The sequence below is a fragment of the Anthonomus grandis genome, chromosome 3 (assembly GCF_022605725.1).
Source record: "Anthonomus grandis grandis chromosome 3, icAntGran1.3, whole genome shotgun sequence".
Classification (NCBI taxonomy): domain Eukaryota; kingdom Metazoa; phylum Arthropoda; class Insecta; order Coleoptera; family Curculionidae; genus Anthonomus; species Anthonomus grandis.
In genome coordinates, this window is record NC_065548.1 from 28,134,702 (window position 1) to 28,161,318 (window position 26,617).

At 32.2% G+C, this 26,617-nt stretch overlaps 1 protein-coding gene and 2 long non-coding RNA genes across 3 annotated transcripts; 2 read left to right on the top strand and 1 right to left on the bottom strand.

Moving 5' to 3' along the window:
- Positions 1-26,564, bottom strand: LOC126733804 (alcohol dehydrogenase class-3). Its single transcript, XM_050437213.1, has 7 exons — positions 26,398-26,564; positions 26,090-26,333; positions 22,541-22,761; positions 8,298-8,514; positions 5,065-5,331; positions 323-461; positions 1-239 (listed from the first exon to the last, which is right to left on the bottom strand). The coding sequence occupies exons 1-7, from the start codon at positions 26,413-26,415 to the stop codon at positions 206-208; spliced, it is 1,140 nt and encodes a 379-aa protein (XP_050293170.1). The 5' UTR covers positions 26,416-26,564; the 3' UTR covers positions 1-205.
- LOC126733806 (uncharacterized) lies at positions 18,885-20,008 on the top strand. The gene is made up of 3 exons (XR_007659869.1): positions 18,885-19,184; positions 19,385-19,642; positions 19,796-20,008. It is a non-coding gene; the product is annotated as an uncharacterized LOC126733806 (long non-coding RNA).
- Positions 21,012-22,007, top strand: LOC126733805 (uncharacterized). The gene is made up of 2 exons (XR_007659868.1): positions 21,012-21,163; positions 21,229-22,007. It is a non-coding gene; the product is annotated as an uncharacterized LOC126733805 (long non-coding RNA).
- Positions 26,565-26,617: the final 53 nt, after the last annotated feature.

The window sequence follows — 26,617 nt, forward strand, 5'->3', positions numbered from 1 at the left end:
TTTCAATGCATAAGATGTGTATTTTAAAAAAAAACAGAACAATAATATATTAGTTTTTACTAAAATGATGTCTAAACCATATTTTTTTTTGGTTGAGCTTACAGTATTCTAGATTTTATGTATTTTTTTTAATACAGCACCTTTTTTTAGTTAACTTCTTTATTGTTGTTAATCTTTGGACAACTTCGCTTAACTTTTGGTCCCATTACTGAGTGTTAATAGTCAGTACTGTACGGATACTAAAAAAGAAATATATATTATTAAAGAAACTTAGTTTTTAAAGTAGCTAACACAGAAATTAATTTATTTAAATTAAATTTACCTCTCTCCAGTGTGCATAAGATGGAAGGCCTCATTAATTTTATCCCATGGCAAAGTATGAGAGATAAACTCATCTAGTTTCACTTTTTTAGACAAATAATCCTCAACTAGTTTTGGTACACTGTCAATACTTTTCCATCCTTTTAAGAAAAAAAATATTTATGTAGCAACTTAAATATAAATTTAATCACTATGATTAAATATATGCAAATTGAAACCGATGAAAAAAACAATGAATTGCAAGAATAATCATGTTATTTTTGTGAAATTAAACTACATCGCCTGAGTTTTTTTTGTAAGTTCAAACTAAAAAGATATTCATTGAAATTTTTTTTTTCCAATTTCATATATTACATTTTACTGATGTAGTTTGGCTATATAGAGTTTACATACTTTTTATATCACGATTCATCTAACTACCATTTATGAGAAGAGGAGCGAACGAAAACAGAAAAGGCTATTAATGGAAGAAGTAAGTAAATGTCAACATTTAGATTCGATTTTTTAAAACCTTTAAACTTTACTGAACGTGAAATTAAAACGAAAAATAGAATAAAATAATTTTTTAAACGTCTGGTTCGTTATGAAGAAATGCGGTTTTTTTGAGTATCACCAGACGCGTAAAAACAAAACTCTTAATATTGAAAAAGTAGAATTTAATAGAGATAATTACACCCAAGCCCACAACTAAATCTGAGTTATTTTGATTTATTTACTTAAAATTTTGTAGCTCCAATGAGCCAAATAGGTTTATAAGGCGACACCTCAAAGAATTAATGAGACTTGGTGGTTATTGGGAACTTTCTAAGTCTTCTTCTTCTCTTCTATTTTAAAATATAACTTCCATTAGGAGGGTATTCAGTTTTATCAACGGTGAAAGAAAGAATTATATATTAGAACAGAGCCGTAAACAGAGCCTCTTGAGATTAGAAAAACGCCGTTTTATAATCTCAGGAGTTGGAATTGGCGTAATTGAATAAAATAAAAGTAACTATTTATCTTATTGTTTCCAAAATATTTATGTATTGCAGTCGATACACTGACGATATAAAATAATTTGACACAATTTCATGCTGTAAAATTAAAGTTCAATGTTTCCCAATAATATAATATGTTTAATTTTTTTGTAGTTTCTTTAAAAACAAATTTTACCGTTTTAATGAGGCACCACAGTACAGAAAGGCGCTGCAAGAATTTAAACCAATGTTTTAAAAATTCTTACAACTTATAGCCTTTCAATAGAAACGTTTAACTTAAAGGTCTTTATCTGTTTAATATAAGTTAAGTAAATTTTTAGAAAAATGGAACGTAAAAGAAATAAAAGCTAAAATAAAACTTCGAATATTTCATTGGCATTTATTTTAAAAAGATGTTCAAAATGGCCGCCGCCGGCTCTTATACACAAACGACATCGTCTTATAAAATTTCTTTTTAAGTTTCTAAATGCTCGAGCATTGTTTCGTAAACTTGTTGCTGCATCTGGCAGTTTTTGATGAAGCTGATTTTCAGTATTATTTTCCGTTTGGTATACAAGTTCTTTAAAGTATCCCCATAAAAAATAGTCAAGAGGATTAAGGTCAGGTGAGCGCGGCGGCCACGATACCACTCCTCCTCTGCCTATCTAACGATCTGGGTAAGCACCATTTAGATAGTCTCTGACTATTCGTGCACTATGCGCTGGCGCTCCGTCGTGTTGCAGCCACATTCTTGTCCGTAATTCCAGAGGCACATCTTCCAAAAGGTCATAAAGTTGGTGTTCTAAAAAATCTAGGTAGCTCTCTCCATTTAATATGACCGGTAACTCGAAAGGGCCAATCAGCCTACCACCGAGAATTCCTGCCCATAAATTTACACCAAATTGGTACTGGAAGCGATCTTGCCTTATTATTCTCGGATTTTCTACAGCCCAATAGTGAAAATTGTGAATATTAAATATACCAAGTCTTTGAAATAAAGACTCATCGGACCACAAAATGCAGTAAAAAAAGTCTGGGTCTTGCAGACAGCGTCGAAGCATTTCTCTGCAAAATGCTACTCTAGGCGCGTAGTCACGGGGTAAGAGGGCTTGAACACGTTGCACGTGGTATGGATGCTGGTTGTTCCTCCGCAACATGCGATGTATCGTAGCTATAGCTAATCCAGTAGCTCTAGAAATTCTACGAATACTTGTAGAAGGGTCCGCCTCTATCAAAGCAAGCACCTCTTCATCATCCAACCGCGGTCTGCCTATTTGTTGTACATCACCAGGTATTTCTCCCCGCAAATATGAGTTATGTACTCGTATGAACACTCTGTGATTGGGAAAGCGTTCACGATCTGGATAACGATCATGATACTCTCTTGCAGCAAGGCGAGCGTTCCCACCGCACAATCCATAAATGTAATGCATTTCAGCATATTCCCGTGGGGTATACCGATCCGGCAACTCGATGCAGATTAATTATTACTTTAATGGTATAATAGGTAAGAAAACAGAAAAAAAATCGATTAACACGTTAGCTAAAGACAAACAGAAAACAATACAGAAAATACCAACAATAGTCGGTTTGGCTATTTAAAATGGTCCATGTGAGAATACCATTTTTGTTTGTGGCTCTTGATAGCATTCTGAATTCCAATTTGAAGGTCAAGCGCACTTAAATAGTACCAAATTTGTGATATGCAAGCAAAAAATGTGGTATGATTTTATTTCTTTTACGTTTCATTTTTCTAAAAATTTTCTTAACATACATTTATCAAATAATAAACACTATAAGGTAAATGTTTTTATTGAAAGACTAGAAATAGTAGGAAGTTTTTAAACATTGGTTTAAATTCCTGTAGGTCTTCGTGTACTGTGTAGTGCTACGTTAAATTGTTAAAATTCATTTTTGCAGAATCCAAAAACAAATTAAACAAGATTTTCTGCAGCGAAACAAAAAAAAATTTACACTACACTTTTATTAAAAAGACTCGACATTTGTTGGAATAAAAACAAAAAAATATATTTAAAAAATAAAGCCCCAGACATAGAAAGAAATAATTTTTTAAGCCAGAAGTAAATTATAGAAAAAAACTGAAAAACAGCTATAACTTCTAAACCATCAAAAATCGGATAACAACATAGGGGGTTATTGTGATTCCAAATAGCCTCCCCTACCCTCCCTTTCAGTTTGGACCATGACTTTTGAAATACCCTGTATAAATATATTAGTATTTCTTTTACGATTTTTAAGTGGAATTTACATAAGAATTTTTCATGGGAGAAGTTACAGTTTAGATTCGTCTAAGGTCTAAAGATCTAGGATAACAAGGCATTTTAAAAAACATCTAATTGGTATCTTATGTTGTAAAAGGAAAGAGACAAAGCAGGAAATGAAGGCGGCAAAATTTTTAAACAATAATCTCATAGAAAAAAATGCATTGGAGCATCTTCTGAAGGCCAATCCTTACCTGCATCCCTGGTAAGTTAACAATTTTTGCTAAATTATATTATCGAATTGCTTGTATTAAATAACTAATATTTCCTTGATTTAACTTTTCTTTGGTACTGTTTTCGATAAAAAAAATTATGACGGTGAGTGAAGATGATTTTCAGTAGCTCATACCTATTTATTCATCAAAATCTAAATGGATTAGAACTAAATTGTACTTCAATCTGAGATTCTGAAAACTTGTTTATACATATATACCTTTACGTTATTAAACTTTTTAACGTTGAGATAATTACAATTTTTTTTTAGAAAAAAACATTACGTATTTTAAATATGAACAATACTTTCACATAATTGACTTCCTCTATCTTGCAGAATGATGAAAATTGATTATGGCTACAATTAAGAAGTAGTGACTGAACTTAAGGGCAATGGGATAAACCGTTTAGGTTAAGAAGAATACATATACCACAAGAAAATTAATTTGGAAACACAGAAATTAATTTGGAAAATACGTGGCCATTACTAACATTTAAAGCAATAGTTTGGTTAAAAAGAAATAAACTTACTTCCCAATAAACAAAAAGTTTAACAAGCGCTTTTATATCCCAGATACACATGGATTCTTCAAATCTTTTAAAAGTATATCCTACAATTTGCTAAAAAATGGATGGATAAAAAATGGATTGGATGGATGCCAGACCTTAAGAATATAAAAGAACACGAAATAGCAGCCTACTGAAACTGCTTAACGGAATGTACTGATGGTGAATTTGAAAACATTATTCTAATTTTCTTAAATTTTTATTAGACTTTTTATTTCATTTCTTTTGATTAATAAAAAATTAAACGGGTTTAAGTAAATCAAGTATTATACATATCCAAATTCTCAAGATTCTGCATATCTATTAGTTATAATTTTTGTAAAATAATAACCTAAGTACGATTTTTTTAAAATAAATAATATAGGTTAAATCGTATATTTTACTAAAAGGAAAATTGTTAATAAGCCAATATTTTTTTCAATCAAATTCATTCATTCGTTCATTCAGTACTCAAATTTTTCAAAAATTTGAGTACTGAATAGTTATTTTGTTTTAAAAAACATGATTGATCACAACATTAAGTACAAAAATACACTTACATTTGTTCCTTAACCAACACTCGTAATCAAGCGTTGGTTTGTTTGTTTGTTGTTGTTAATCAACAAAAAATATTAGAGACAGGAAGTATTAGTTAAGCGAAATCACTTTTAACTATTATTATTTTTTGTTTTATATGATCTCTTTAGTAAATTTTGTCTTTTTCATTCAAGTGTACTGATTTTTACCTCCAAATGCAGTTCCCTTCCACACTCTGCCAGTCACCAGCTGGAAGGGCCTGGTACTAATTTCTTGTCCTGCACCAGCCACGCCCACGATGGTGGATACACCCCATCCCTTATGGCACGCCTCCAGTGCTTGTCTCATGGTGTGCACGTTTCCTACACATTCAAAGGTGAAATCGAGACCGCCGTCTGTTAGCTCTACCAGAACATCTTGGGTCGGCTTTTCGTAGTCTTTTGGGTTGATAAACTCGGTAAAACCGAATTTTTTAGCTAGAAAAATCGCAATTAGGAGGTTTTTATACATTTTAATAATTAGGATGATAAAAGTTGTAGTACGTCTGTAGTGTTTGTTATTAGTCTAGTCTTTACAAATTAGCAAGTGCAAATGCTAACTTGAAAAGTTGATCGCACGGTTGATTTATGGGACATTTGGATTTAGGATTCTTGCTTTCATACTAGCAACCGATACAATACATTTCAATTGTTGGGGGTGAGATAATTTGTTAGGTTTTATGGCGTTAACAAATATTTTTGTAACACGCTTAGGGATTTTATAATTATGTAGTAAAAGTAGTTACTTTTATTAAAAGTAGTGCTATCGGTCAGACTTTTTTAAGCCTGTAATAGTTGTTTCCAACAAATCGTGGTATGGTTATTAAATACTTTTAAGTTGTTAATGTTGGCCCATCATTAAACAAAGTTAAACTTAGTTCTTTTAATATTTATGTATTTTTTACCATTAAAAAACATTACTTAAAATATTTAGGGCAACAACTTATGAAGAGACTATTTAATGGAGGTCGTATGTCATTATTCACAGTAAAAATTTTACTAATATTCAAAATAAATTAACGTCTATATTTTTCCGTAATCGTATATTTAAGAAAAAAGAAGCACATTTCATTCAATCACTTTAAAAAAAACTGGCGAAGTTTGGTTCGGTTATGAAACGCGGTTCCTGAAAAATTGGTTGCAAATATTAACTGAAACGACCAATAATTTTTTTCGGTACCTTCGGTTATTCCTACGGTCGTGGATTAAACGCACTTATATTCTGAGTTTAACCTACGACATCCGGAAATCCTGTGTTCGTAGGTTATGTTATGAAGTTTTGGTTTGATTTTTTCGTGGTTTTTTTCCTGTTTATGAAATTTGATCATTCAGTGCAACAGAAGAATCCATTTGAGTATAGAAACCCATGTCCGGAAATGCGTCACTACGCCACTACGGCTCTAAGACGCGTTAAAATTTATAAAAAACATTAATTACCTAAATAGGATCTGCTGCATTTTTTTTTAGCTTTTGTACATGATACCATAACAACAATTGTTTAAAATCAACGCTTATCAATCTCAAATTTCAATGTCATGTTTAAAAATTTTATAGCTTTCAATTTTTAAACATTTATTGCTAATGGAAAACTTTACCAATCAAGAATTGGCGGATATGCATTTGGCATACGGAGCAACAAAATGCAATGCACGAGCAGCATCGCGGTGGTATCATGAACGTTATCCCGAACGACAGCATCCTGGATACAAAAAGTTTATTGCGGTTCATCGGCGGCTCGCTGAGACAGGGATGTTTAAGACCAAGATGCATGATGCTGGTGTTGCTCGAACCGTAAGAACGGTCGAATATGAAGAAGAGGTGCTTCAGCGAGTTGCTGATGAACCATTAAATAGCACACGTGACGTCGCTAAGAATATGAATACGAGTAACGCTTCTGTCTGGCGGGCACTACACGAGCAACAACTCCATCCTTACCACTTCCAGAAAGTTCAGGGTATGACTGCAGCCGATTATCATCCTAGAGTTCAATTTTGTCGATGGCTTCTGGATCACATCATTGCACAACCAAATTTTTTACGATATGTTTTGTGGACCGATGAAGCCTCTTTCACAAGAGACGGTATTTTTAATAGTAGGAATAGCCATGTTTGGGACGAAGAAAATCCTTATGCAATTTTTCCAAGAAAACATCAGAATCGTTGGTCTGTCAACGTATGGGCAGGCATTGTTGATGATTATTTAATTGGGCCATACCTTCTACCGGAACGGTTAACAGGACCTATTTATCTGCGTTTCTTGGAGGAAGTTCTCCCAGAACTCCTTTAAAATGTTCCACTAAACGTTAGACAGCAAATGTGGTTTCAGCATGATGGAGCGCCGGCTCACTTTGCTGTAGAAGTACGCGAGTATCTGGCTCAACGGTTTAGGCACCGTTGGATTGCCAGAGGTGGAGCAGTTTCTTGACCTCCTAGGTTACCCGATTTAACGTCGCTCGATTTTTTCTTGTGGGGACAAGTAAAGTCTTTAGTCTACGAACTTCCAGTAGAATCGGAGCTAGACTTAATTGAACGAATATTAGCAGCATTTGAAATCATTCAAAACGAGGATCAAATTTTTAGTGTAGTCCGCCGAAATCATGTGCGGCGTTTAAATCATGTGCGGTGTATTGAGGTTGGAGGAAGACATTTTGAACAATTGTTGTGATGGTATCATATACAAAAGGTAAAAATAAATGCATCAGATCCTATTTAGGTAATTAATATTTTTTCTAAATTTAAACGCGTCTTAGGGCCGTAGTGACACATTTCCGGACATGGGTTCCTATACTCAAATGGTTTCTACTGTTGCACTGAACAACCCCTAGAAGTTTGATCCCATAGTTCTGAAATAGAGCTTTCATCACTGTTTAGAAGCAGAAGCTCAAATATACCAACACAATTTCGCCTTCATTTTTTCGCCGCATTCAAGTAATATAAATAATAATGACACAAAAATGGAATTTATATTTAACCAAATATCAACAAACTAAAACAAGACAAAACCAACAAGAAATCAGAGCGTTCAATTTCAAACCGATATTTTCAGGAACCGTAAAAATACCGCTTCTAACCAACGATTCACCAAGGTTAGGTTACGGAACTTACCCTTAAATTACAACAGCCGATAACTAACACAGATCGATAACTAAAAATGTTTTAAAAAAATGATTTCAGTTACAAACTTTCTATCTGACAGAATACAGAAGCCTGATATGAACACCAGTCACTATAGTGCAAGCAGCACTGCTTGTTTTGTGACTTTGATTTATTTTGGACTTTTCGATTTCTCCCCATAAATTAATGGAAAGGAAAAAACCAAAAACTCATCTGCCTTACACTTCCTCCTTTTATATATATTTTTTTTTAAATGGATATATCACATTTTATTGAATTGTATCTTCTTACCTGTTTCAAACTTAGCGGGGTTAATATCGACTCCGATAATTCTAGATGCTCCAGCTAGTTGACAGCCGAGACCAACAGCAAATCCGACAGCCCCGAGTCCCCAGACGGCGCAGGTGCTTCCTTTTTCCACCTTGGCGGTATTAAGGGCCGCCCCGTAACCTGTTGGAACGCCACAACCCAGAAGGCATACCTTGTCTAAAGGTGCTTGAGGATTTACCTACGATAAGGAAAAACAACCATGCCAAATTTGAGAAAAATCAGAAAAATACTTTACATGTTATGCTTATAAAACTTTTTTTTTCAACTGTGAAAGCCTTTTTTTGAGTTTTTAGAAAACTAATCTTTTATATACACTCACCGGCACGAAAAACAGATACAGTGCAGCTCTTAATTGCCCCCTCCCCTCTTATCTTTTAAATGCGTTTATATAAAAATTTGTAACTTGGCACACATCATTAGCAACTTAAATACTACTTTTTGATCCCTAGCTCATTTTGCAAAATGACGTCCCGCCGCCATTTTTAAAAATAAAATTAAATAGAAAGGGGGAGTCATGCTATATATCGTTTGAAAGCTCCCATTAAATACTTTATGGTCCTAGAATATTAAGTCAATCTTATTTTTCGCATTTTTATTTCCATTTAAAATAATTAAATTTTAGGTTTAATTATTTTAAATGGTTTAATAATTAAACACAGAAATGTAACTATTTTAATACAAAAGATGTTGAAAATATGCACCATTAACTTCAAGGCAGTAAAATATTCTATTGGAGAACGCTTCACGACCATTTTGGCAAGTTGTAACACGCATCAATTATTTTTACATTGACGTAAATCAAAGATTCTGGCTGGGTGCCGTAGACTTTTTGTTTCAAGTAGCCCCATAAAAAAAAGTCCAGAGGTGTGAGATCGGGTGACCTGGCTGGCCACTCGATAGGCTCTCGATGAACAATTAACGGATTAGGGTAAGTATTAAATAAATATTCTCTAACATTTCTGCTAAAGTGAGGCAGTACCCTATCTTGTTGGAAAACTGTTTCCAACTCAAATTCATGAGGATTGTCTTCAATAATCTGAAGGATCTACTGTATTTTCCAACATATTTAAGTAAAAGTTAACCGGTTAAATTTCAATTCAATCTCTACAAACAATAACATATTTACAAATAAAGTAACCTGAACAGGTGTAGTAAAGAAAATAAAAATGCGAAAAATAAGATTTTGAAAGGCTGCCACAAAAAATAACCACACCAAAACCAAATTAAACGCATTCAAAAGATAATTTAATCAATTTAGATCCATTAGTATTCTGCCTACATTTTCAAAAATTCTTGAAAGAATCTTAGACACTCAAATTCGAAATTTTTTAAATGCTAATGATATTTTGCCCCCTAAAACAGTCTGGGTTTAGAAAGAACTTCAGTTGTGCTTCAGCAATGGCGGATGTTATTGATGACATCATAAGATCTAGGGATGAAGGTATGATTCCTGCCCTTGTTCTATTGGACTATACGAAAGCCTTTGATTTTGTTAATCACGATATTTTAAAGTCTATATTTCACTATATAGGTTTTTCTGATAAAGCTATTCATTTCATTAATTCTTATTTAAGCGGTAGGGTGCAGCGAGTCAAGATAGAGGAAAATGTATCTGAACCCTTGGAAGTTGATAATGGCGTGCCTCAGGGTGGCATTTTAGGACCCTTATTTTTTATTTTAGATTTTATTTTTATTTAAAAAACTGCCTTTACCATTTTTATGCCGACGATGCTCAGTTGTATTACTCTTTTCTGCCAGAAGATGCTAAAAATGCGGAAGCAAAAATTAATTAAGACTTACAAGCCATATGTGATATTTCTTCAAAGCATTTTCTAAAATTAAATCCTTCTAAGTCGTCTGTAATGTTTATTGGTAATAAGCAAAAAATTAACCATATTTTAAACAGCAACACTATTAATATTAAGATGGGTGATGCTAATATTCCTGTTGTAGATAATTGCAAAAGTTTGGGCTTAATAGTGGATAGTGATTTGCGATTTCATCAACACGTTTCTAATGTTCTAAAAAAAGGGTATTTTGCTTTAAAATTAATTTACTTGCATAAGCATTATCTAAGTGAAGATATTAAAAAAATGCTGTGTGACTCTTTAGTGCTGTCACAATGCAATTATTGCGATGTTGTTTACGGTTGGTGCCTAGACTATAATGACAGGTGTCGATTGCAAAAGCTTCAGAACTCATGTATTCGCCTAATTTTTGCCATAGGCAGACATAATCGCGTTTCCCATAGACTTTCCGAGCTGGGGTGGTTAAATATGCAAAATCGTACGGTTGCTCATTCACTTACTTTTTTTTATAAAATTCTTAAATACCGTAGTCCACCTTACCTATACCTTAGGATTACTTTTAGAAATGATGTTCACCATTTGGGCTTAAGAAGAAACACAATTCATATTCCAAGAAATAAGACTCAATTATTTAAAAGGTCCTTTTCCTATAATTTTGCATATCAGATGAACTCTTTGGGCATAAATTTTGAGTTGGGTTTGGTGTCTGTTCAGACTTTTCGCAGGGGAATGATGGTGCGTCTGATGAGTCGGCAGCTGTCTGCGTAAAATACTGAAGGGTCAATATTGTTAGTTTGAGTATGGGTGAAGACTGAAAATTTGTGTTTAGTGTGGGTAACTAATGTGCGTGTTTTTCTTTTTTTTTTGTGAGAGGTACAATTATATGTCCACTTATGCTTAATATAAGTTTAGTTTAAGATAATAATTGTCACAGCTTATTCAGCATTTAGAAGTATATATATAGAGGATGTGAAAGAGGAGTAGTTAGTCATCTTAGCGCAGTCATAAAGTAAGCTTTGCAACATTGTAATATAAATTGTATTCTTGTGTTTAATAAATTAATTTTTTAAAAACACGAGTTGCGATTTATTAAATAAAATTGGCGCAGTCAATAGGATCCTTTCGGAGGATCTCTGTGAACATCATCGTCGAGTACAGATACGAGTAATCGCGAGTTACGTAACGCGAATTACGTAAATACGTGAGTGAGTGATCCCTTAGCTATAAGCGTGGATACAGTGCTTAGTGTCTGGAAAGTGCGGATTACCAGTAGTTCACTCTTCTGTTTTAACAGTTTAGAAAGGATCAAGAATTTAGTTGCTGAGCAAACTGAGACGAGCTGAGTGATTCCTGGCCAACAACCCTCGAAAAGTGGTACGCCATTGCGAGTAGCCAGTAGGAAGAATTGGCATAGCTAGCTTCCAAGACAGGTGGTGCCTTCACTACAGTATAGCTGTTGTTGCAGAGACATCATTTGATACAGGTCAGAAACTAGAAACTTTTATTGTACTGTATAGAATTGTTTCTGTTAGTTGGAAAACCTGTTAATTAAGGAAATATTTTGAAAATTTTATAATTTATTTTTGAATTTTATTCTATTTTTTTTTCTTTTTGAAGTTTAGTATGAACTCTAATGAAAAAATTTAACAATAGAGTTAGTGACATAACTTATCCTAGAGTAAAGAGTTTAGAGGTTACTTCAAACAGTAATTCTTCTTTAGATTCTGGCTTAAACGAGCTTTATTCCGAAATAGCAAATAATACTTTATCATCCCTTAATTTAGATAATAATAGTTTAGGTATAAATTTAAACTTAGTAAACAATAATAAAATGGCTGATGCATTAAAATCAACCGTTGCACTTCTCAAAACCTTTGATGGTCAACCATCCAGATTAGAAACATTTTTAAACCAGATTGATACCTTTTATGCAAGATACTTTAATGCAGACCCATCACAACAAGAATATGTAATTTTAGCAATTAAATCAAAAATTATAGGAGAGGCTGAAGACTTTTTGTTAACAAGATCTGACTTAAACTCTTGGGCAGAAATAAAAATTGCATTACAACAAAAATTTAACGATGCAATTACTAGGGCTAATTTACAGCAACAATTAATTTTCTTAAGCAGAAAAAATGAATCTATTAATGATTATATTCAACGCTTAAAGTCATTAGTTAATAAGATTAATAATAAGATTTGTTCCGAAATTAATAATATCGAAGCCAAAACAATTCTCATCAATCAAAATGAACTAACAGCTACACAAAATCTTTTAGCGAACGTCCCTAATGAACTTAGAACATTACTAATTGTGCAAAATCCACAAACCTTAGATCAAGCTATCGATATTATCACAAACTATGATATTTTAACAAGTCAAAACCAATTCAAAAACGACTACCTTCATAATCAAAATACTGCAAGACAAACTTCACACAAACCACCAAATCAACCACAAATAAATCAACAAAGACAAATTAACAATAATCAGTTGAGACCACAAAATCAATTTAATCACCATAAACAGAATCAATTTAATCAATATAAACAAAATCAATTTAATCAACAAAGACAAAATCAATCAAATCAATTAAGACAAAATGAACCAAACACATCTAGACCATATAACCAACCATTTAATAAACTACAAAACCAGCAGTTTACACAAAGAAACCCGCAACGAACACCTCAATATCCCCAACCAATGTCCGGAATACAATACACTAATACAAAACCCCAATATCCTCAACCTATGTCTGGAGTAAGTGTACAACCTAGAAGAGAAATGCCTCATTATACACAACCTAAACATGAGTTGACTCACTTAGAAAATTTAAATGAAGTCCCATATTTTGATAGCTATAACGAAAGCGTCCCCTATTCTGACAACTATGATGAACCCTATTACGACAAACATAATTTTCCAAATTGTAATCCTGAAGACAATTCTGAAGATTCACTAGTAGAACAACTAGAAAATTTTCATTTAGAAGCCTCAGAGAAAACAAACCCTGTTTAAGTTTAAATAGTTTCCAAGTTAATCAACTACCCTTCATACACATTCCTGTTTTAAATATTCGATTACTTATAGATACAGGTTCACATGCATCACTTCTTAGACCCTCATTGGCAGAAACTTATTTTCCTGAGTTAATTCAACCATACATTAGTACCCTACAAACTTGTACTGGTTCACAAAAAGCCACAAGTAGAGCTTTTATCCCCTTGTTCCTAAATTTTGGCATAACAAAATCAATAGAGTTTATTTTATTTTCATTTCATGAATATTTTGATGGTATTTTAGGAATTAAAGATTTATGCAAACTTGGCTTAAACATTGATTTAGAAAATCAAAATTTGGTAAATCAATATTTAACAATTCCTTTCCACTATAGAGAAAATTTTGAAGAATTCGTAATCGAAATACCCCCAGAAACTGTTCAAAAATGTATAATAAAAACCGATCTACTTAACGATACAACTTGGTTAGTCCCCTATTTTCATGATGAAGAAATAACAATTCATCCTACATTAGTAACGATCAAAAATAATTCCTATATAATAGATATTCTTAATCATTCTAAAAGATCAATTGCATTAGAAGGTCATGTATCCAATGGATTACCCTTGGAACCAATTGAACTTAATAATTACGAAATATTAGATAAAATCCCTTCTTGCGACACCCTTAAAACAAATCATTTTAGTAAAAATATTTCTTGTAACGATTTAAACTTAGAATCCCTGATTAGACACGAACATTTAAATAAAGAGGAACGCAGAGAACTTTTTAAGCTAATAAGAAAGTTCGAAAAAGTCTTACACAAACCCGGAGATAAATTAACGTTTTCAAATCAAGTAAAACATAAAATAAACACTACCGATGAAATCCCAGTCTATACTAAAAGCTATAGATATCCGCATATCCTTAAACAAGAAATCGACAACCAAATTGAACAGATGCTAGATGATGAAATCATTAGACCTTCAAGTTCCCCATGGAGTTCACCTGTATGGATAGTCCCGAAGAAAGCCGATGTGACAGAAAAAAAGAAATGGAGAATCGTCATTGATTATAGGAAATTGAATGAAAAAACCATAGGCGATAGATACCCAATTCCTAACATCACGGACATATTGGATAAACTAGGCCGATGTAACTACTTCACAACCATAGACCTTGCCAGCGGATTTCACCAGATAGAAATGGATCCAGAAAGCATACCAAAGACAGCATTTAATGTAGAACATGGTCATTACGAGTACGTACGCATGCCATTTGGACTGAAGAATGCACCTGCGACATTTCAGAGAGCAATGGATAATGTGTTACGAGGTTTACTAGGCAAAATATGTTTAGTCTACATGGACGACATTATTATATTTTCAACCAGCCTACAAGAACATCTTAATAACCTTAAATTAGTCTTCGAGCGACTTGTGTCTTTTAACATGAAAATACAATTAGACAAATGCGAATTTCTGAAAAAAGACGTAGAATTCCTAGGACATATCATAACAGCTGATGGAGTTAAACCAAACCCACGGAAAATTGAAGCAATTAAAAATTTTAAAATTCCAAATACCCCTAAAGAAATCAAATCCTTTTTAGGCCTCGTCGGATATTACAGAAAATTCATCAAAGACTTCGCAAAGATCACGAAACCTCTTACCAATTGTCTTAAGAAAAACGTTAAAATTATTCACGATAAAGCCTTCCGTACAGCATTTAATCTCTGTAAGAACATTTTAACTAACGACCCGATTCTACAAGACCCTGATTTTCATAAACCCTTTGTACTGACAACAGACGCATCAGAATACGCGATTGGAGCTATATTATCTCAAGGACCCATCGGATCTGATCTACCCATTTCATATGCTAGTCGCACATTAAATTCCACTGAATGTAATTACTCTACAATCGAAAAGGAACTTTTGGCAATAGTTTGGGCTACAAAATATTTTCGTCCCTACCTTTTTGGCCGAAAATTTACAATTATAACGGATCATAAACCACTTCAATGGTTATTTTCGATCAAAGAGCCTAATTCAAAATTAGTAAGATGGCGACTCAAACTTCAAGAGTATGAATATACAATTCAATATAAAAAAGGTATTCATAATAGCAACGCCGATGCACTATCACGACCACCAAGAGAAATACACCCCATGGAAATCAAGAAACCTCCTTCAACTCACATGTTAGCAACATGCGATGACAATGAGGCAGATGACCAATATTTATGGCACGAAAGAATCAAGCATTTCTTTGATAACTTTCAAGATCAACCGAATCTTTTTGAAAAACTACAGAAAAAGAAAGAAACAAAAAAGATTAATATTATTTCTCAAATAATAATACCTCCACCAAGTTTGAAGAAAATCAAGGAACCCGAACAAAATAAATCAAAATCACCAAAACCTTCGACAAGCCATGAAAACGACATCATTTTATTAGAAATTCCAGAAAAAGACGGATCGGAAACAGACACAGCTAGTCTATCCATAGAAAAATTACCCCCAGAACGTCAAGAGATCGTAAATAACAAAAAAGATAACTCCGAAACAGAAACAGTACACACATCAAAGGAAGACCCTATATTAGGTGCCCCGTATGTCAATAAATCTTTAAACATATTCAAAAATCAGATAATATTTAAATGGACAGCAAAAGAAAAACCCTATGTGACCAAAACTACCCTATTCGAAACAAAAAAAAGACTAATCTATTTTATAAATAAAGACCCCTTAACTTTTGATATACAATCACTCTTTAAGGATTATCTACCACCAGATACATATTGCCTATATTTCCAAAATAAGGAATTAGAACCCCTAATTTTAAGAATTTTTCAAGAAACATTTAAAAATAACGCATACAAACTTGTTATTTCAAACACACTCCTTGAAGACGTTTTAAACGTAGATGAAAGAAAAGAAATTATAGAAAGATATCATACCACGAAAACATCGCACAGAGGAATGACGGAAAACATAAAAAATATTAAACAACGTTATTACTGGCCGAGCCCGGAAAGAGACGTTATAGACTATGTAAATACTTGTGAAACATGTCAAAAAACAAAGTATGATCGAGACCCCTTGAACATATATATATGGACATATATTCAATTTCAGGTCAAAAGTATTTAACCTTGATAGACAATTTCTCAAAATTTGCTACTGCCTACCCTGTACATGAAACCTCAATAGAAATCTGTCAGAATTTGATTAAATTCTTTTCTCATCATGGTACACCTTCCAAGATTACCACCGACAATGCTAAATCCTTTAAAAGTAATTTAGTACAAGACCTCTGTAAAACCTACCAAATAGAATTACATTTTATAACCCCATACAACCCAAATTCAAATTCCCCAATAGAAAGATTTCATTCAACTCTTCAAGAAAGCCTTATTGCCCTTAGAAACGATCATCGTAGTAAAACTATTCAAGAATTAATAGACATAGCTATTTTAAACTATAATAACAGTATTCATTCATCACATGAATATACCCCATTTCAAATTTTAAAAGGCAACCTAAATTACCAATTAAATTTTGAAAAAAAATTTAAACCAAATGCAAACTGATTATGTTTTTGAACTAGCACAAATATTTAAAGAACTCAATGAAAACATAACATCAAAATTAAACGCAAAAAAGGCAAATATTTTAGCAAAACTAAATAAAGGACGAGAAAATGACCCCGAAATACCTGAAGCTACTACACAACTTATAAGTACACCGCGAAAACTAGCCTCAAAACTAGAACCTAAATATAAGAAAACTAAGTTTAGAAATCAGCGACATCCCAAGAATATTAAAAGACGATCATAATTTTCAGGAACAAAAACCATGAAGCTAATCATTCTTCTACTTCCGCTAATAGTCAATGCCCAGTATAAGATTGAAGAATTAACGAATCCTTTGCTACCAGTGTACCAAGGAATTAGTTATATCATAACAAATTACCATCATGTATATTATCATGTTAATTTAACCAACATAAAAGACTGTCTAAACATTACAAAAACAACCCTTTTACAAACTAATATCACCCTCGGAAAAACTAATGTTACCCCTTACTTTCCCTTATACAAGCTATTAATAACAAGAATTCATAATTTATTTGAACAAGTAAAATCAATAGAATCTTTTATTGAACATTATTCTACCCCTCAAAATAGAGTCAAAAGAGGATTATTTAATTTCATAGGTAAAACTCAAAAGTTTTTATTTGGCACTTTAGATGATAGCGACCAAGAACGTTATGATACGTATATAAAAACATTGCAAGATAACCAAAATACCTTGCATCATGACCTTTCCCTAACCCAGACAATCGTTAAAAACTTGACGAGAGACATAGACACCCAAATAAGCAATATTAAAAATAACCAAGAAGTATTATTGACCCAGGTCACTGACTTGAAACAAATGACCCAGTCTATAACCATAACTTCTTATTTTATTTTGCTACTTGACAATTTAGAAAACAACCTTCGTGTGCTACATGAAATCTATACGAACGTGCAAACCGCAATTAATTTCGCTGAGATAAATATAATGCATCACAGCATTTTTAAATATCAAGAGCTTAAAACGATTATCTTGAACATTGACCCTAAAAACCGGATACCTTTTGACAATATAATCAAATACTATGAAATTGCACATGCAGACGTAACAATTAAAGACAATTTAATTATATTTTACGTAGCCATTCCACTAATATCGGAAAAACCTTACATGCTTTACCATATATACCCAATTCCTGTAAATAATCAATTAATCACTATTAATAACCCCTATTTGTTAAAATCTAATAATAATTTCTATAATTTAAGAAAAACCTGCTTTAAAATAGAAGGCATGTTTTTATGCCCTAATAATTTGCTTAATCAAAACGAACCTTGCATTGTTCAAACTATTAACCTAACCAATCATTGCCCTATGATACCTATTAAGTACAAAGAGACGTCTGCTACGCAGTTAAATGATAATTCAATCATAGTAATTCCGAGTTCTGAGAAGAACATCTATTTTGAATGTCCCAGTCAATACAGTATCGAAACTATAAGTAAACCAACCCTACTTATACCCTCAGATTGTAAAGTAAAAATAGATGATAAAATTTTTGACTCACAAAGACCAGAGACAATCAATCTAAGACTAAAACTTCCTTCAATTAATATCGATGAGCGATTAGTTCAAAATATCGAACCTTTAGACTTAAAAGAAATAAATCTTGAAAATATTAAAGAAGATTTGGACAACGCTCAAAAATTGGTAGTTCATCCTTTACAGCACTTCGATAGTATAAATTCCGGATTATCGATTACTTTGTTAATTATTATTGTTATCATCCTTGCATTAGTAATAAGTATGTATTTCTATAAAAAATATAAAACAGAAACTGTAAAAGTGGACATAGAGTTGAAACCCCTCGAAAATCCCCAATTTTCTCAGACCTAAAGAAGGGAGGAATTATATGGCCACTTATGCTTAATATAAGTTTAGTTTAAGATAATAATTGTCACAGCTTATTCAGCATTTAGAAGTATATATATAGAGGATGTGAAAGAGGAGTAGTTAGTCATCTTAGCGCAGTCATAAAGTAAGCTTTGCAACATTGTAATTTAAATTGTATTCTTGTGTTTAATAAATTAATTTTTTAAAAACACGAGTTGCGATTTATTAAATAAAATTGTACTATCAGAGAAAAACAAACCACCGAGAAGGGACAAAGCCGGGACCGATTTTTCTTGCGCATGTGCGAGCTTATTTGGTATACCTGTCTTATTGCCGATCCCCTGCCAGCCGTCGGTTAGTCCGGTAATATTCGACGCCTAGTTCAGTCTAGTCAAGCGTTGCCTGAATTTTTCTCTGTATTTTTTGTGTGTTGTCATTGTGCTCTTTATTTTATTAAAAACTTTTATAATATGCCTTATACCTGTGCTTTTCGTGGATGTCATTCAAAGACAGGGTGTGGTGTTTCTTTCTTTGCTTTTCCGCAGGAAGAAGATCGGTAAGTTCAACTTTTCTTTTAATTGTTTCCACTCAAAATAAGTTGTTTCTTTTTTTGTTTTTCGTAATTACAGTAATTCATTATTTATTTTTTATTAAATTCGTAATTATAGTAATTAGAGGTATTTATCTATGCAGTAATTTAAAAAAAAAAACATAAATGTAGATTTTGAATTAAACGTGTAATTTTATGACTTTCAGTGCCAAGTTATGGATGGCAGCTTGCTATAGAACAGACTTGTTTTCGATACCTAGAGAACAACTTACCAGGAACTATAAGCTCTGTGAGTACCATTTTAATGAAGTTTTATAGTGCAGGGCCCTCAAGAAAGCGTTTGTTACCTAACGCGTTACCAACATTATTTCCTAATCCCACAAAAAGGACTTGTGAAGGTGAACAGCTTGAGGATAGACCGCCAAAAAAAGTCTCAAAGGAAAAGGACATAAAAATTCTATCAGGTTAGCTTTTGATGGGTTAACTTAACTATAATTTTTACCTACTATTAGTTAGTAGGTAAAAATTATAGTTAAAAAATTATATTAATTTTATGCTTGTAACCCTATTTTACACATAAAAATATATTCTGTATCTATTATATTTCTTCTTTTTAGATATTTTAATACAGCCTGCAATTATGAAACCAGCAGCGTTGGCCGAGCAAAGTATTGCCGAAAAAAATTCTCCTTATGACAGAACTAAGACGAAAAATAAAAAAGTTGTTGCGTGTTCCCTTTTTCCCGTGTCACCCGGTATAGTTTAGGTTTAACTATACCAACAGTAAAATAATGTAATAGTTTTGATTGCAAATTCCCAATAAAATTTTTAATCTATTAATTGTCGTATTTCTCTCCGTGTACGGAACTATTAAATTGCCAAAACGATTTTTCTCCGTTACATATTAAGTAACGCCCGCTCAAGGGCACCAAAATTGGACCCCAGAAAATCAACGGTAAATGCGGGTTTTGTCGCTTCTCGGTGGTTTGTTTTTCTCTGGTACTATATTAATGTTAATGTTCTAAATTTTTTGGGTAGGTGTGTATAACTAAAACTTAGTCTGTTACAAGCGTTTCTAAATTTTTTTTTCTAGTTAGTTTTTTTAAGTTTTGGCCACAATGTTAAAGACCAGAATCTGCCTTGCCAGAATTCTGAATTTGTCAGCCTTTTATTTGCATAAAATAATAAATGTGTATTTCCTTCTCTTTTTTTTATGTAGTTATGTTGAGTTTGCAAATAAAAAATATTTATTATTATTATTCTTATTATTATTATTATAAGAGGGGGAGGGATAATTAAGACCCGCACTGTATAATTGCTTTAATGTTTTGTGACATTTTCAGTAATTTCTAACAGCAATCATCCGTTTATTTTAACAAAAAAAAATAAAAAAATAATTTATAGTAAGAAAAATAAAATTTTATCACTCAAAACCAATAAAAACACACACTAGAAAACATACACCACAAAAAACCGACAGTTTTTATTGGTTTTAATAAATTTGAAAAAAACATTTTTTCTAAAGTTTTGCTGTATTCAGACGTTTCAGTTGTGCTACGTTTATTTCTGCTAAAAATGCCTGTTAGTCCTGAAACAGCGACAGCTATGCTTGCGTTGATTCAAGACGAAAGAATTGAGCGTTATATTGCCCAACGTCATCATCCACTATTAAATAGCACTGTGCTCCGTTGTTTTTTGTAAACTAGCCGACCTGGAACTTGCCCCCAACAAACAAGTCAACAAGTAGTAAAATAAATAAATGATGAACGCATAAATTACCTTCACCAACAAAATACAATAATAAATACTTAATATATTACTTCATCAGCTCGTTTCAGTTTACTCAGTATTATTGTCTGAAACCGATTCAAACTAGCTGAATCATTGTCAATATTAGAAGCATACAGGTTAAAAAAATCACAAAGTTTATAAATAGGAGAACTTTTATCAATGTTGATTCGTGGATAAACAGTTTAAAACAGAAGGTAACTCACTAAGAATCTTAGGACAGTGTGTTTTTTATATTTCTAACAAATGATCATTATCACAGCCTCTCTGGGGATATATCCCAAATTCCAGCAGCAGTTACGACAATACTAGAATTACAGAAGAAAAGTTTGCAATGGTTACAGGAAATTCTAAAGAGCTCGCCAATTTTCACCTTGAGACTGTGTTTAAAAATGCATGTTTTATAGCATAATATACAGTTCGAATACATGTTTCATAACTTTAACTTTTTGCAGGATGTTACTTTACTCTTAGGGTAGGCTACCGAGAGGCTTCCCTTACGGTGTGGGCTCGAACTTCTAGAAAAACAAGGCCCTTCAACTGCTGTCAGGTATATTAATGAAATTCTGCAAGATTATGTTGTTTGTTATGTGGAAATAATTTTATTCTGATGCTTGATAACGCCAAGCCCCCACATCACTATAATTACTCAAGAATATGTTAAATAAACTATGTACATTCCTAGAGAGGAATACCACTGCTGTTAAGTCCAGCTGCAAATCCAATTGAAAATGTTTGGGACATACTTGGGCGAACACTACGAGGTTGCGTTCTTGCTCCTTTAACCTTAAAGAAATAACAATACTCTCTTTTAGAGGAATGGAACTTTATTTTTTTAAAAGACATTTCTCATATGATTTACTAATCTTAAGAAAAATACAAGCAATCATTCGGGCATGTGGAGGCAACACACAATATTAAAAAGGCTCTGCGCATCTTTTGATAGCAATATGTTTCATTTTTCAATAGTTGAAGGCCTTTGAAAAAACTACCCATTTCTTTGTATTTTCGTAATGTTTTAATAAAAAAATTTCAAATAAACGGATTTTTATTGTTAGAAATTACATAAAAACATATCGTTTTACTTGGATGTAATTTATAAGAACAATACATCACAAAACATTTAAAAAAAAAATTATATTTAAAAAATAAAAAGCGCTGTTTTTTGTGGCGAGCATTGTGTATGTATATTATTCCTGCTACAAAAAAAAACGTGGGGACCCTATACATTCATGTTCATTAGATTATAAAAAAAAGTTTATAGTTATTTACAATTTAACGCAGGTCACTGGTTACTGATAAAAGACAGAGGTCAATATTAAGTTATCATAAAAATAGCGTAGTTTTATGCTATGACGAGTGACGACATATAAACATATTTTTTTAATTTATATTAATATTCAGATATATCATTATGCTGTAATACATGTGAGGTTAATTAAATTCCAAAATTTCTTAAAAACAATGAGGCATAACATAACTATTCAAATTTGCAATGGTCATGCATGATCAACTATTGTTATTTAATTCATTGGGATACCTTGACATTAAAAAAAGGAAAAAAAAACAATTACCTTACAAACAGATATATCAGCGACAACAGTATATTCGCTAAAGGTAGAAGTGCCCATGAAGTGGTAGACCGTTTTGCCATTGCAGGTGAACCTGGAGGTACCATCAGGCATAACTCCCTTCCCTTGGGTTACTCTGATTTTTTGACACAAATTGGTTTTTGGAGATTTGCAGAATTTGCATTCTTTGCATTGAGGAACGTAGAGGGGGATTACATGGTCACCTTCAGAAAAAATAGATAATATTACAACAGTGGATTTAAACAAAGCTAGACAATTTAATTGACTTCATTAGTTATTATTAATTTAAAGAAAATCACATATGGGTTTTCAGTTAAGTTACATACACCATTACATAACCCATTAGGTTGAAAACCTTGAACTTATTGCACTGTGCTTAAAATGCAATTTTAAACCAATATTTTCATAATAATAATTTTCATTTTGTAAAATAAAAAAACAAAATATATGTTTGTGACTCAAATATGTATTTTGTGTTGAGTTGTACAGGCCAATATTATAACAGAAAATAATTAGTTTTTATATCAAAACTTTGACAATTTTCATGGTTATTCTCAACACACTAAAATGTAAAAGAAAAATTTTTGACGTTTTACTAAAAGCAATAAAATACCAAGAGATATATAATATATGTTATAATCATTTTTAGATAATTAAAAATTTAAATGCAAATTTATCATAAAGGCTTATCCAAAATGAGATAAGTCTAATATTTTTTATAAACTAATGAATAATGTAAATCTATTTTTTAATTGAAAAACTCATTTTCATCTTAAGACCCAATTATATAAGCCACTTACAAGTTAAAATAAGAGATATGTTACAGCAACATAAATTGTAGAGGATTTTTATGTTATATGATATGATTTTAGTTTATATGTGTATATCTCCTTTATCTGTAATTGGCATAATTTGTAATCTATGCAGAAACCTGTGTAGGGACAAGTCTGCAATTGCAGATGATTATTGGATCTTTGAAATCGGCACGTCTGGTATTGCAGATGCAATATCCATAAAGAATACATAAAATAAGGATAGTGTCCCTACATATTGAGTTTGTTTGCAGGAACGTGTCCTACAAAGGCATTTTGTTAAACCTTAAGTCTCCCTGTACTACTTTTTTCTTTAGGTATTCGGTGCGTCGCGGCTGCAAAAGAAATCAGTCTTCCCATAGGGTTTGTATGGTAATGTTGTTTACATTGTCCGTTTACATTTTTTTTTTTCGCTTTACTGATCTCAGGTTGAAGGAAAAGTACATTCATTAGTAGAAAATATGTTATATTTATTTTCAAAATAGGCTGAAGCAAAATCTATTTTAATGTTACTAAAAATTTATTGATGGTCGAATTAGATTACATTAGAAATAATACTTTTAGTTTGTAAAAAAATGGACGCCAAAGAAGAGCGCGGGTTGCTAAAACTTTATGATGAAATTGAAACTGAAACAGATGTAGAAAATTACGGCCATGAAAGCGACAGTAGCAGTGACGAAGACTCATATGTTTGATCAGATGATAGAGACCTAGATCATTCACCCACAAATGATAGTTGTACAAGCCACTCTTCTGACTAATCGAACCTCAATCCAACTCCTCCACCTGTCGTAAATCAAACTGTAGTAGTTGCGGACGGTGCTGATTCTAATGAAAGTGAAGATTGGGAAGAAACATATGACGTCATACCAGACTTTCAATTCGATAATGCTGTTGTAGGATTACAATTACATTTTGACCATGGACCTGTACCGGCGGAAGTTTTCAAGTCTCTTACTGTACTGACCAAGTTGGATCTCCTTGTAAATAATATTAATGGATATGGTCAAAAACTGGAAGTATCAAATCACTCCAGACCCAAAAATTGCAGAACAACTAACTTTGTTTAAACTACCAAAGAAGAACTTTTTTAATTTATTGGCATTTTTTTCTTGCAAGGACAGATTCAATTTCCAATGCTGCAAATAATTTTCTCATATGATCCATTATATTACTATCCTGTGTTTTCCTATCATCTCAGGACACTGATATGAACAGCTGCTTACAAGTTTGAACTACACAAACGTAAAAAAAAATACTGATAGGCCCAAAAAAGTAAGTGAATTACTGAAGATTTTGCTTGTTAACTATTGGAGTGCTTATGCTCCTGGGGAAGACTTATCTTTAGGATGAATCACTACTATTACATAGAGGGAGGTTGAGTTTGCAGCATTACATCAAGGGAAAAAAGCTAAATATGAAATATGAGATAAAAGGTTATACTTGCAACATCAATATTTATAGAGGCAAACAAGTAGAACAAGCTAATATGACAAAACTTCTCATGTTACAACTAAAATCTCTTGTATTTAGGCTTTTTTCACCATTTCTAGAAAAGGGACAACACACTATTAGGTACAATTATTATAATAGTGTCTCACTATCAAATAAATTGCTTCAGCATAAAACACATACAAGATCTAATCAGAGAGGAAATCATAAAAAAATTACCACCAAAAATTGAAGAAAGGCATCCAGAAATGAGCGGAAAACAAACTCTTATAATAAAACTAAATCTAAATGAAAAGATGTTTTATAATATAACCTGAAAATGGTAAATATTGATAGAAGTGACCAGTTAATTTCTTATTACAGCTGTCCACAAAATCTATACAATGTTACAGGAAAGTAATATTCCAACTGATAGATATTTCTGTTGTTGACCTTCTGTATAAGGAAATAACAAAATCAAAGATATGTAAATATATGTTTCGAGAGACTGCAATACAAAAACTACATGAAATTTCACAAATGTAAAGTGTAAAAAATATCCGAAAACTATTCAAACATGGTTCATCCATTTACAATACAAAGTTATCAAAAGTAGCTAGCTTACATCTAGACTAAAATCATAAATACACATATCCATATACATACAAGTACATTTAAAATCCTAAAACACTCTTAAACTTTAAATAAAATATTAAAATACCTAGATTAAAAGAAGAGGTCAAATATCACATAGTATGAGAAACATAACAAGTTATTTTTCATTAACTTCAGACACTTGTTTTTTCTATAAAAAGCAGAGAAAATCACTCTTAGAAAAATACTGAGCAGTAATTATTTTTACCAGAAAAAAATAATTTTTTTAAAAGAAAAATATGTGATTTTTCAAATTGGTTCACAGTAAACCAGGTGTAAAATGCATGTGTTAAATGCATTAACAGCACTATACTAATAAGTAAATTTTATCTATAATTATACCTAAATTATACCTATTGATTCATTCATTAAAAGTGGTCATGGTTTGCCAATATTCAAAGTAAAAAAATATAATGCTTCCCATTTCCTAAATATGGATGTGTGGGTAGCAAAAACATCAAATCAAAAAGTTAAGTTTTCTAAGTTTTTACTATCTAAAACTTACATTATTGTTAAAAACCAATTGTAATATTCAAACATAAATTTGGTACCAGCTTTAGTAAAAAGTTATATTTTCAAAATTCATACATAAAAATGAGTTGCTAGGTTACTATTACAAGTTAGTGTAACTCACCTGGTTGAACACTGGTGACTCCCTCTCCAACACTCTCAACAATTCCAGCCCCCTCATGTCCCAAGACCACTGGGAAAATTCCTTCTGGATCAGCCCCACTTAAAGTGTAAGCATCTGTATGGCATACGGCAGTGTACAAAATTTTAATTCTCACTTCGTGGGCTCTTGGGGGAGCTACTTCGATAGTCTCGAACTTTAGGTCCTCTTTTGGACCCCAGGCTACTGCAGCTTTACATTTGATCACCTATAAAAACATGATTTATACAAAATTATGTGGATTTAAAAAAAAATAAATTGATAATACATACTTGGCCGACGGTCGACATTCTTCTTACACTTTACTGCTGAGCTGATTCGAAAAGGAATGGCCGGAAAGTTTTAATTATCCACAATTTATTTTTTTCAGATAATTCAATTCAAGGTTAAATTATTAAATATTTAATTTTCAGGGTTTCGCCAGGCTTATTTCTGTTGTACAGAATGAAATTGTACTAACGGTAAAAATGTACAGGTTTAAAAAAGATGGGA

What these genes read in the sequence shown, in the direction of transcription:
- LOC126733804 (XM_050437213.1), bottom strand. An exon ending in CTGATATATCTGTTTGTAAG is followed by an intron (nt 8,515 to 22,540) that starts GTAATTGTTTTT and finishes TCCTTATCGTAG; the next exon opens with GTAAATCCTCAAGCACCTTT. An exon ending in CTTATGCACACTGGAGAGAG is followed by an intron (nt 240 to 322) that starts GTAAATTTAATT and finishes TTTCTTTTTTAG; the next exon opens with TATCCGTACAGTACTGACTA.